This window comes from Nasonia vitripennis, chromosome 5 (genome assembly GCF_009193385.2).
Source record: "Nasonia vitripennis strain AsymCx chromosome 5, Nvit_psr_1.1, whole genome shotgun sequence".
Lineage (NCBI taxonomy): Eukaryota > Metazoa > Arthropoda > Insecta > Hymenoptera > Pteromalidae > Nasonia > Nasonia vitripennis.
The window spans coordinates 2,317,421-2,330,681 of NC_045761.1; the positions used below are offsets into that span (position 1 = coordinate 2,317,421).

General features: G+C 51.5%; 1 protein-coding gene across 2 annotated transcripts in view; it reads right to left on the bottom strand.

The window, feature by feature from the left end:
* Window positions 1-13,234, bottom strand: part of LOC100678242 (fringe glycosyltransferase) — a 55,175-nt gene extending 41,941 nt beyond the window's left edge. For both annotated transcript variants that reach the window (XM_003425237.5, XM_008203662.4), the window contains exons 1-4: window positions 12,590-13,234; window positions 12,227-12,502; window positions 7,593-7,641; window positions 6,821-6,923 (exon numbers count right to left, since the gene is read on the bottom strand). In XM_003425237.5, coding sequence (XP_003425285.1) covers window positions 6,821-6,923; window positions 7,593-7,641; window positions 12,227-12,502; window positions 12,590-12,847 — 686 coding nt within the window. In that variant the 5' untranslated portion in view covers window positions 12,848-13,234. The remainder of the gene's footprint in view (window positions 1-6,820; window positions 6,924-7,592; window positions 7,642-12,226; window positions 12,503-12,589) is intronic.
* Between the last annotated feature and the right edge of the window lie 27 nt (window positions 13,235-13,261).

The window sequence follows — 13,261 nt, forward strand, 5'->3', positions numbered from 1 at the left end:
TGCGGAGTTCAATTCCGAAAGAGCCGCGTATATAACACTATAGCGCGGCATCTATTCTCCGGTGCATCAGCGTTGGGAGAAAAATGAGGCTATAAAATTTCGGGAAAAAAGTAGAGCCAGAGAGATTGAAAAGCGGCGGACCGCAGGTATAGCACACGCGTTTGTTGCGGTGTCGGGTCGTTACGAGTCGAGAGTCGCGCACGCGATCGGCCGCCGCAACTGCACTTCTAGAGTTTCCTGAAAAATGCCGATAGCGGCGCGTCCCGAAACGATTCCGTCCCTCCATTTTAACGCTCGGCGAGTGAAGAGAACTGCGGAAACTAGATATATAGAAGAGGACTCTGCGGATACCCGAGACGGGCGAACTTTTATTGTGAGGAACTAATGAGAGTGTTTAGTTTCGCGATTCTCGAGGCATTTCATTACAGCAAAATAGTCGCGCCATTCCTAATCCAGAGAAAATTCCGGTACACGGGGCACACCAGTGCGCGTATAGAGCCTCATAGACTTTGTAATGGGATTGGGTATGATGTCGGACGTTCTTTTTTCTCCTCTCTCGCGATAAGTGTCCGATGCGATCGCGTGTGTCCGAGTACTGCTAGACGAATGCTCTTTTTTGCGCGAGAGCCTAGCGCCGCTGAGAGAGAGAGAGAGAGAGAAAGAGTATATACCTGAGTTGAATGCCTGAATTTAATGGGAAACGGTTGTTCGCTCGCTTTTTTGCCGAGCGGGGGCTATGCATTTTTTATGAAACTTTTTTCTGCTCGTTAGCCGCATACGTATCTCTGTCAGATCGTCAAAGTGCGCTACAATATTCCAGGGTTGCATAATTCGAGGCGAGATTCTCCACTACAAAGAACACAGACTCTCTCGACACCTGCGTGTACGAGGCAAAATACTAGCTCATTTCACGACCTCGACTCATCGGAACGCGGAAAAAGAGGCCGAAAAATTATTCCGCGCGCGCGCAATCTACATGAATTTCACGGACCGTAAAGGCCGAAAATTTGCACGCGCGAAAAGTTCGCATATGCAGTGCGCAGCTGCTGTCGGCGCGTTATACGGCTGCGTGTATAGATCATCCGAGGATGAAATGAAATTCGCGAGAATCGGAAAAATCAAAAGTGCTTTTCACGCTCGCGCGCTTTTTACTGCGCGAGTGTGTATATAGAGCAGCTCGAGCCAAGTGCACGGCCGGAAGTAAGCTCCCGCGGAATTTACGAGTCTCTCGGTTAAACATCGGAAAATTCGCGGAATTTTCATTCGCGCGCGCGCAACAATGGCCCGCCGATCGAGACAAAGAAAAACGAGCTCAATATATTCTATGGCTTTTCGGTCGGATCGATGTGCGGCGCGCCGCGAGGGTATTACATAGACGCGGTGCCGGGTTTGTTTTTCGTGTACGTGAAGTTTATTGGATGCCTTTTTTTCAAGCCCAAAGCGGCTTTTCGTGGATGAGGTGTTTCGGCTTTTTTTGCACGCGTCGATACTTTCTATTCGCTCCGAAGGTCTTTTGAAAGGGTTTTCATCGGAGCTTTATTCCATAGAATTCGAATCAATAGTTAAGCTCGGAAAATTCGACGAATTCTTCGCCCCGCGGATGTATACAATCAAAAGACACTTTTCCACTTCCCTTGCGCCACAGTCCGCGCGCGGACCGTATAAATACAGCGGTGTGGCACAGAAGCTTATACCACAAGACAATGCCTTCTCCTCCGTCCCCCCCCCCTTCCTCTTTCTACCATTACAACAAACAGCGGCGCATAAAATGGGCCAAATTATTCCGGCGCATAAATCATTTCTCGGAAGAGCCGCAGAGTAGATCGCGATCTGTGCGCTCTCGCGGCCCCGGAGATCCTCGTCGCATGTACTATATATACAGCTGTATACGAGTCGAGCAGCGCCGGCGGCGAATACATTTGCGCGGCGCGCACTTGAATTTCATGAAAAGTAAAACAAAGTGGGGAATTTTTGCCCGCGCGCGAGCGATTTTAAATTCAACGGGTTCTTTGGCTTCGTTTTTTCATTTCCTCATGCCCGGCGAGGCCTCGCATTAAGTACAAAGTCGCGTATCGCTTCGATATTTTTAATATCAACGCAGGACGTTTTTCCGCGAAAACCGGTTTCCCCCGAAAAAAGAAACCCACAATATACCCCGATAAGCGCGATTAAACGGCGAACACAGCAGCCCGGGAACCGTTGCATCTCGGGCGCGCAAAAGCTGCGCCTTTTCATTTTCGCATTTGCTTAATGCGGCGCGAAGCGGACACTGTTACGACTAATCACGCACACGTGCGCGTCTCCCAAAGGAGAGGCCCCAAAGCAGCAGAGAGAAAGAGCATCAGTGAATGAAACGGCAGCGGCGGAGGCCGCTTTTTTTGCCGTAATTTTTTTTTCCTCTACCGCGCATCAAAGAGACACACGGCGCACGCAGAGAAGAGCGAGTAAAGGGTAAAAAAATCAGGAGGAAGGGGGCAAAATAAAGGGGACCACAAAAGTGGAGAGGAGAAGGAGGGACACACTTATACACAGCGTAAGCGCGCGCGGAGAGAAGAAAGGAGCTAAGTGAATTTGAAGAAAGCGGCTGAAGCTCGCGGAATGGAAATATAATTTTGGATTCCCTTTGTGCGTATCATCGCAGGGAGGGCCGTTTCGAAAAATTCAGACGAGCCTCTTTTGAACGAATTTGAATGCTCGAGTTTGTTCGCATCGCGAGCGACGCTGAGAAAACACACGTCAGAGAAGAGAAGCCGGAGCTTGCAACTGTAAATAGCGTATATACGAGTCAAGTCCGGGGGAAAAAATCAAGCCACCGCTAATCCCGGCCTCCCTAGATAATCGCAAAGTCGTTACGGAATAATATACGAGCTTACGGCCGATAGGCCACCTGCCCGACGCTCACCGCGCGTGCGCGAGTATAATTACAAGCACCGGCGATGAGACGCATGAAAAAGAGCTCGAAAGCTGCAAAATAACTAGCATTCGAACAAGTTAAACACGGCAGGCTGTGTGTGTGTGTGTGTACAGCGCAAGAAAGCCGGAGCCGGAGACAGAGAGCGAATATAAGCAATGAAGATGACTCGGCCAAAAGGAAGAAATGTGTATGTACGCAAGGAGGAGAGGAGAGCAGAGGACTGAGAGGAATAAAAGGGGAAGCAAAGAAGCAGCAGCAGCAGCAGCAGCAGCGGAGAGGAGAGAAAGAGCTGAAAGGGAGGAGGCGCGTCTTTTCGTCGTCTCTAAACGCTTATTATGCGGCATTACCGGGCAGCCTTCGAATATATAATACCACAGTCACGCGACCGTTCGGTTGCACCGTCAGCGGCAGCGGCAGCAGCGGGACGAGTTTTTCTCTCTCTCTCTCTCTCTCTCTCTCTCTCTCTCTCTCTCTCTCTCTCTCTCTCTCTCTCTCTCTCTCTCTCTCCTCCTCCTCCTCTTTGCTTTTGCTCTCTTTCTCCCTCTCATCTTCATCTGCTGCCGCTGCTGCTCCTTGCCGAGGCGTGATTACCGCGAAATGGACGACCCCCCGAGAGGTAATTACGCCACGCGCTTTTTATCGATCGCGCAAAAAGGGGGACCGCTCGCGCGTCTCGCGAAAACCGCCGGAGAAAATTCGATAACTCTTCGGCTGGACTTTTATTCGATTAAATCCGCTCTCCTTGCGAATATTCCCAGCCGCCGATGGATACTCTCGTAAATTCTCGAATGAGAAAACAACGGGCGCGGAAAAAGAGCGGCAGCGGCAGTCGTTAATAACAGGTGGCCGCGTCTCTCGTAATAATAAGCGATAAATATTCGCGAAAAACTCTTTTCGGAGCTGGCGGCCCACTATTGTCCGGTGTCGGCGCGACGCAAAAATTTATCGCGTGTGCAAGGGGACGGGTTTTGAGGGTAATTAATCGTGGACTCCGCCGGAGAGACTTGAGAGCTCGCTCGCGCACGCGCGGGATAATCGAGGGAATCTGTGATTTAGACGCCTCGGGGGGTGATAAAGATGTTGAGATCGGCGCGCGATAAGCCGCGCGGAGATCGTTGCTTTATTTACACGCGGATAAGCAAATTGGTGTCTTATTTATAAATTGCTCCCGAAACTCCAAGTTATTCAGCCGCGGGATTTATGGATGAGCGGAGGAATTCGCGCGACGGGGAGGAGGTTTATACCAGTTCGTGGATTTTGATACGAGAAACGCTGAAAAAGGAGGACCCTTACACCAACGTGATTTGTGGGTTCGAACGCCCTTGCTAAACTGAAAATCCCAATAGCAAACAACCGTGAATTTCAATCTCGACAGGGCGGACACGAGAAAACACGAGAAGAACTACTCCGCAAAAAGACTCCCAGCGTCGCCGGTTATTCCGAGAAAATCCAAGGCCCCCCAAGAGAGAGTCTCTTCTGACTCGTTGCAGCATCTTCTAGTATATAGAAGGAAGGGGGCGAGAGCCGTCGAACTACTCGCAGATCGAATTCTGCGTGCGCGGCTCTCGGAAACTGGAGACGCACGCGCCCGCATCCTTAAACGCGGGGAGACGCCGCACGCGAGACGAATACGCAACGAGACTAGAGCTATTATGCGTGTATACGTGTATTCGCTATGGAGGGTGAGACGCGAGAGTCGTCCTCGCGCCAGCTGTGCGTGCTTTGATTGCTTCTGCGGACGGAGCGGGTGCAACGATATTTCTGAGTGAGTGTATGCAGATAAAAAATTTACTCTTCAAATATTCTTTTCTACCTTTTTACCTTCCTCGTTACGAGCTTTTTTCTCCCGTCCCTTTCTCTCTGTCTCTCAACGGCGAAAAAAAGCCCGGCGCATTGTGCGCGTTTCCTACAAAAGAATTCCGCTGAAAAGGGCTCGTCTTCGAAATTGCAACAAACTTATTCAAATAGACCAATATTATGCGCGTTGGGTTTGCGAAAGAAGCATTCTTCCTTCCTCTGAGTAACGATAAACAAGCTCGATCGGAGCTGCACAAATAATCGATAAAACGAAAATATTGACTCTCGCAAGCGTGTAAAAGTTCGACACTGTGTACACACGCGCGCTTCGAGATTTCCCTCTACGACATCAGAGCGAAGCACTCGAAATCCCAGCCGAAAGAAAAACTCGAGCCAATCAGTCGAGATCGCGCAAACACCTCAAGAGAGAGTCTCGTCGAGAGATAACAAACCTCTTCTCGACAGTCATCGCGATGACGAAAGCGAGATCGACGAGTGGACTACTGCGATGGAAAAAAAAAGGAAAATAAACGCGATCTCGCGGACCGATCAATCCTCGGCTATAATGAGCGACCGGCTGTCAGTTACACGCGGGTCAATGTCTGCGCGCTGTGTTCGGCAAGATGATACTACTGGATGTGTTAGAGTCAAATTAAATCATCCAACCGTCAATTACTCACGCCCGAGTCTATGCGTTAAATACGGCCTCGTTTTAGTCGGCGTCGAGTTTCACACCTATATGCCATCCGCCCAAATCATCGTCATTCAATTACACCCACCTATTCAGTATAGAGCAATCTCGAACGGACAAAGGCGGTGCCCAACAAAGAGATTTAATTACATGCAAAATTATTTCATTCCAGAGTGCGTACGTGCCGCGCGAGAGTTCGCTACTCGTACATCGTTTTGCCTCGCGTCCCTCGTTGCACTTAGCGAAACTTGGCAAACACGCACACGTCGTCGGACACTCGAGAGAGAGAGAGAGAGTACTTGCTGCTGCTGATGCGAGCAAAGAGAGTGGCACTACTGCAGCGCGTGTACTTGAATCTTGGAAAGCGATCGAAGCGGGAAAACAACGCGAGGCAGCGAGTAGACGTGTAACGAGAAAATCGAGCGAGAGGGGCAAGGCGGACAAAGGCGTCGGCTCGGTTCGTTAGCGTCGAAAGGGGGGTAGGATGAAAACGCGGAAACATAAATCGCCTCCTCTCGCTCGGACGACACGAGGGATCAACCTGTTGCGGCCACCGCCCCGCTCTCTCTCTCCTCATCTGCTGCTGCTGTAGTAGTAAAAGGAAGAAAAACGACGTCGCGGAGAGCGACACGCGACTCTCTCCGCCGCGAAAAGCCTCCGACGTTAATTAAGCGGCTAATTCCTAATTATAACGCCGCGCGACGGTGGAAGACGCGACAGAGCGAGGGAGATCATCCGATGCGGTTTATACGGGCCACGACCACGCGAAGCCGCGACGTCGCGCATAATGATGTCCGGCTTTCCAAGTGTGTGTATAAATACATCTCTCTCTCTCTCTCTCGCTTCGGAGATTTCGAGAGAGCTATTAACGTTTCCACGGCGCCAGCCAGTTCTACTAACGGGTGAAAAAAAGAACATCGCACCTTGTGAATCTTTCGTCGAGGAACTCCATATCGTGAATTCACTCAGGTTCGATTGACGGATCTCGTCGTAAAAGTCATTGTAGCGGAGAGCATAAACTTTTTCAAAACTTTGTCGGCCGCATCTCTCGACTCGCTAAAAGCAAACAACTCTCGTCGGCTATCGGCGTATTTCACGGGGCCGCAATCTTAAATTTCGTGTATAGTCAAGAGAGAGAGAGAGAGAGAGAGAGAGAGAGAGAGAGAGAGAGAGAGTCCGAAATAAAGAACAGACACCCCGCTGACAAAACATCATAAATTGCACCTTTTTCGCCGATAAAACGAAAGACACGCGAAGCAGCTCATTTGCGGGCCTTTAAGATTCCTCGTGTGACCGTAAACCAAACGATCGCCTCGGAACGGCCGCATTAATATTCATAGAAGCTCGCCGCTAATAGCGAGCCCGGCTCTGCCTCTCTTCCAAGCAGGAGGAGGTGAAAAACGATATGCGTTACTCACTTTCTGCCGCTCTCCAGGAACTTGTCGAACTCCACGGACATCTTGCAGCAGAGCGCCCGCCGGTTGTGAGACGAGGAGCACTTGGTGTTGATCATGTGGCCGTCTGCAAGAATAGAACAGGTGAGTATGTGGAACAATCGTCATCAGTCGCTAAGCGAGGGAATGGGGTACGCTCTGAATGATGAATCCCCGCGCGGTGCGGTCAATTAATTACACGCGAGGGGTTAATAGCCCTGTCGCCTTCCTGCTGCATCGCGGTCTAGACCCAATTAATTAACTCGACTCTCTCTCTTGCGACCTTCCGCTGCCGCAAGTCTCATTACGCGCGCGATAATCGTTCGAGAGCGCAAAATCAAGCCCCGTGTACAACTAAATAGTTTCCAGCGCGTACAAGAGTTTCAAGCAGCAACGCACTAAAACACGAGGGAGTCTGTTCTCCGGTGTATAAGAAATCTCGGCGCGCGCGTGTTCGGGTCAAATGTCGGACGAAGCCCGAAGGCTCGCGTGCTGCCGTCCCCCACCCGTTCTGCTGCTTCGTGCGCGCACCTTCTCTTCCTCCCGCGCCGACGCCGGTTAGTTATCTCTCTCGCTCTCTCTCTCTCTCTCCCGCTCTTTCCCTTCGCGTCGATTCTCTTCCGCGGATTCCGGCTTATTGCGGCACAGCATCCATGTCAGTGTGTCATCTTACGCACGACGAGGTCGTTTGCCAAACGAGATGCAGCGGATTTTCTAATTTATTCGGAGCTATATTTTCAAAATATTGCATACTCACTCGTTTGGTTCTGGAAGTAGGGGTCGTCCCTGTCGGTGAAGAACCAGGTCTGCAACAGAGAAGAAAAAATTGAAAACGAAAATTTTGGAACGAACGGATAAGATTAACATGCACACACGCACACACACACAAGCGATGAATAAACATTCCATTTATCGCTACGCACTGCGATACGAGAGCCAGACGTACAATTAAGTTCTTTGTGTGTGTGTGTGTGTCGTTAAGGAGTTGAGAGGAGCATATGGGAGCACATAGAGCCGGTGCTTGTGAGCAAAAGCCATTAGACGGTATTTTTAGACTCCGGGCCGCCGCGACTGTTAAGAAACTCGTGACGCACATATGGAGAGAGAAAGAGAGAGAGAGAGAGATAGAGAGAAAGAGAGGCGTATTACCGAGAGCCGCTCTTTCTCGCACAGACGAGTCATTTATCAAAATCGCTAAACGTCCCGAGAAAAAAGCCACGATATACGATACTTTACTCGCGTATCCCTTCGAGATGTTAATTCGACTAATCTGTGTACGAGTTTGGAACTCTTCCAGATTGATCGGGCCGAGTCTTCTAATGATGTAATTATTTGACGTTTAGGGAAGAAAAAAACACGCTGCTAGCGTTAATGCTATGCAAACCTCCGATGATGAACGTCAAAGAGGCTTTTTTCTCCTCGCGCGAGAGAGCACAAAGGCAGTGATCAAACGTGAAATATCTCTCTCTTTCTCGACGACAAAAAGCCATGAAATTCTTTTGTAAGCTGCAGAAACGTGCCTCTCTCGAAAACAGCATTTAGTCAGCTCTCCCGTCCATAAAACCTAATGTTCTTTCGCACTGTATAAACAGGTCATTGTCCGGACCCCCGCGTTCGCAGATATGCAGCAGCAGCAGCCGTAAATCCAGAAATTCGAATCCGAGCCTCGTTTGTCATGCAAACAGCGGCATCCATCACGAGCTTTAGCCTCAAAATTCATAATCCGTCACAGAGTAGAACGACCGAGAGAGAAAAAAAATTCGAGAACAGGCTCTGATAAAAACGTCCCCGCCGAGAAGGAGCAACAATACAGCTCCCATTCGATCAGCCCGGCCGGCAATTATTCACGCGCGCAAACGAGCGCGAAAGAGTAACGAGTCGCCACTCGTTCTCTCCCCTTTTTCTCTCTCTCTCTCTCTCTCTCTCTCTCTCACTCGCGTGAGCAGGTGCTGCTGCGGCGGCTATCGGCCGGAGAATCCTCGAATTAAATCGTCGCGAGCCGAGCGCAATAAAGTACCCGCGAGTCGGGGGAACATAAATGTCGCGCGGGGAAACTTCCGCCGCTCGTGTGCGATTGCCGTGTGTGTATATAGAGCTACAAGGCGCTCGAGCAGCGAGTGAGTAAGAAAAGGACAGAAGACGTAACAAGCAGTGCTATATATCTATACACAGCGAATTCTCGCGCAGCGTATTTTTCTGAAGTGCAAGTATTATTCATCGAAAACGACAACGAGTGCAATTCGTTGCCGCCTTCCTACTCGAATTCCAAGCGCGCGACTGCTGCGCTAATTAGATTTGCCGCGCGCGCCGGGACGCCTCGAGTCAGACTTTCGTGTAATTAAATGAAGCTAATGAAAGAGGTCGGTAAAAATGAAGCCTGAAACATAATCCAATAAAGAGGGCGCAGTCCGCGAAAATACGCGCGAAGGAAAAAAAAACGAATGCGATAGCTGGACTGCCAGTCCGACGGAAAATTACATCGGATATTCCAAACGCACGAGACTATAATAATACGACGGATGGGTAGGTGGCGGAGTTCGCGGAAAGAAAGCGAGACGCTTTGAAAAAGCGCAGCGCTTCACTGCTCCGCGAACTCGCACACGTCACGCTGCCGGAGTCGTGTTGCGCGTAATTAATGCCCTTAATTGCGGCCACTTGCGCTCGCGTATTTTTCGAGGTATACGAGGAGGCAGCCTGTGCGGGGGAGGGATATTTAAATTCGTGCCGTTGATTTTTCGAGTGGGACATTAAAGGACAGTGTGTCAACAGTGGCACACGAGTGCGCCAGTGTTTACACTAATCGGAAGAGTCGAGTGTCTCCGAAGAAGTAGCAGCACCAGCTTCGCCAAACTCGTTCCTCTTCCTTGAAAATCAAACGAAAAATAAAACACGACGACGCACCTCGGTTTTGTCCTGAAAAAAGAGAGGGCTTGCAGTCGAGAGAGAAAAAAAGGACGAAATAAAGCAGCGACGGTAATTGACCAATTATCACGGCGGCGGCGGCGGCGGCGGCGGCGGCAGAGAGGGGCCCGTGAAAATTGCCAGTGGCCCATACAACGAGCGTTTGGAAGAGAGACTGCAACGAAGACTATACACAGCGCGTCTCTCTCGACAGAAGGTTGCGCAGAGAGAGGACGGCTTTTAATTTCAGGAGACGAGCATCTCTCCTCTATATATATATTGCGGATTAGACGCGCGGGGGAAATAACGAGCGTCTGCTTCGAAAAAGTTCGTAAACTACAACAAAAAATCTCGCGCGTGCGTGAAGGACGATGAATTCGACGGCTTTTTGGACGTTTTTTTCCGACTATCGAGTTCTGCTCTGTCTCTCTCTCTCTCTCTCTCTTGGGCAATCTGGCGGAATGACTCTGGAGAAGTGGCTCGCACGCGTGGGCGAGAAATACGATTTCGAGGATGACTTTCCGATTCCTTTTCGCACAAAGCCGGAATACGGACGAAATAATCAAAGAGGTACGCTAGGGGGACTTGGATTTGAATCGCGCGCCATATCCTCCCATGCGTGTAATTTTGCGCGATGAAAAGAATAGAGCGGATTTCTTCTTTGTTTTTCAGCTCGACTCTTTGTTCCGGGCTATAATTTGAGTATCAAAGGGGGGATTCGAAATTGAGGATGATTCGACTCCGCTGCAATCTTCGCACCTGATGCAATCCGTCCTTCTAACCAATGGCTCTGCAAATACACAATAGGGGATAACTCCGATGCTTTGGCGTAACGCGAAATTTACCGGATTGATGGGGCAGTCACGCGGGAATACACAAACGGCCGACACCTCGAACAAGCCTCGCTCGCACAGATCCGCGGATAATGAGAAAAACAGCGAGAAGACCGAGTGTGCGGTATGGTAGCGGTATAACTCTTGCCGCCTAGGCCTCCCCTCAATTTTGCCTCTCGCAAACCCCTCATTACGACTCTGTGCGCGCATTCAATTTTCGCCGCGGCGCGGATTTCGTTTCGCTCGCTCGCATCGCTTAATTATCGGCGGGCAAAAATCCGCGGCCGCCGCCGCGTCATTCCGCGAGAGCTGCCCTTAATGCGCGCGAGAGGTCGAAGGTAAAGTATCAGCCGTGAGAGCTTCCCACGACTGCCCAAAGTCGGGAGAGAAGAGCGAGAAAGAGAGAGATAAAACGAGAGTCGGTTTGCTCCCTCCGTGTGTTACACGCGATAAGGGGGGAGGGAGTGTGGGATCGAGAGCCTCGTAGGTTGGAAATAATTCGCAAAGGGAAATCGATGGATTTTTCACGAGAGAAGAAAGAGATTAATTACGCGCCGCAGCCAGCGTGAATATCGATTTCACAATGCCGATCCTCGAGCCGCGATAGATGACGACACCGTATCGTAACGATGAGCCGCTGCAGTTGTTTATATGAATGTCAGCCGATATCGGCCGATCATCGCAATGGTCATCGCGCGAGCGTCGAGTCCAATAACAGGAATCGTAGCTCAACCGCGAGATTTAATACCCCCCCCCCCTTGGAGTGAGAGCTGCGTCTTTTATCGATGACCGCGGTCTCGAAGTATTTTAACAATAACGAAAAACGTCCAATTAAAACATCAACACCGCCGGCCGTGAGTCAATGATTTCGGTGCAAATTAAACACCGCCCACGGCTGAAACAAGAACAAGCACTGCAGCAATTAAAGCACCTCGTCACACACGGCGCACGCGCTCCCTTTATCATTCCATTATCAAGAACAGCCGACCGACGCCCCCACCGATCTGCTTACAATGCTCGCAATTAGCCGGGCGCGCGCCGTGTGTACCCATATAGCTATACGTACACATCAGAGATAGGCATCGTGCGTCGGGATAAAAACGCTGGCTGCAGATTGCGCTTACATCAGGCGAGTCGTATAGGCGCAAGATGGTCTCGCGTTTCATCCGCGAGAGAGAGAGAGAGGGGGGGGGGGAATGTCCGCGTAAGACATGCGTATGACGTTTTCATCGGACGACTCCTGGAAGAGTTTGCTTTTTCCTCGTCGTTCACAACACGCCCACCTCACCGCTCGCATAACGAGCAAACACAAACACGAAAACAGTCCCCGCCATAAGGTGTCCCCGAAACACAAGAAAAAGCGGCGCCAGAAGAGCATATCGGAGAAGCGAGAGCATTATACACAAGGCGATGGGAGGGCGCACCCATTGTCTACACGCATGCTCGCGCTTTTTCTCACGTGCTCTCTCGCGTGCAGCCTGATGAGCGGCGACCTGCGCTTGCGCGCGATTCTTCTTCGTGGGAACGGGAGGATTTATGCAGGCGCGCGAGCGAGCTCGTGCGCTCACTTATTCCCTCACTCGCGGCTTCATTAAGACGTTTCTCTATAGATCGGCAATAGGACGCTGCGCGAAATCTGCTTGACGCGTGTACAGACCTGCTCCTTGGCGAACTGGAACCACGTGCCGATGATGGCCGGCAGTCTGGAGTGATGGTAGTGCCGCGTGGTCTTGACGCTGATGAAGACGTCCTCGAGATCCGTGGAGAAGGGCGCCATCGTCGCGGTGGCCACCGACGGCGTGACCGCTGCGACATCCTCGGCGATGATTCCCGGAGCCGAGGCGGAGACGAGGACTCTCTCGAAGCGCGGCGGTATCGGCAGGTCCAGAGACGCGTCGCCGCTCGTCTCATCCACGGCCTGATCGTCGACCCACTGCGAAAAGCGCAGAGAGACGAGGTGAGTAAGTGGCGATAAGGAGGGCAACAAGGAGAAAAGCAAGAGTAAGCGAGGTAAACGCACCTGTCGCGGCGCAACGGCCTGGTAGAGGAGCACCGTGGCGTAAGCGGTGGCGAGCACGAGCACGAGGGCCTGTAGTCCCCGTCTGCCGGGCAGGCCTCGCGGCATCGTCCCCGCGGCTGGGGCTTCCTCCTTGTCAGCCTCGACGACCACCAGCTCCTCGTCGTCCTCGCGCTCGAGCTCGTCCACGAGCTTGTTATTGTCGTCCGCGCCGCGGCGGCCGGGACAGAGCGCGCGCCGCCAGTCCGCGAGGAGGATCATGGGGAGGAGCTGCTGGCGACGACGCCGCCGCTCGCTGCTGCTGCATATACCCTGCACTACGCACACCTGTTGCTCAGTTTACCCGCGGATATATACCTATAGATAAATATACTGATTTCCCGCTTTTTTCCCTTCTCACGCACGGGTCACTTTTCACTGGACATGCTTGAGCAGTTTTTCCCGGAAGCGCACCGCACTCTGTCGTGTACTCGTATACAAGTAAACACTCCGAATGTCAAAGCTCGTCGGTTGCGTGATCTGCAGTGTGTCAACAAACGGTGCAGACGAGGCGCGAGAAAACGAGTGGCCGCGCCGCGCCGACGGACGACCACCGACTGAAGCGTGCGCCCGACCGGCGTAAATACACGCGAGACTCGAGAGAGACTCGCTGCGCGCTCTCGCAGAGAGGGAGCG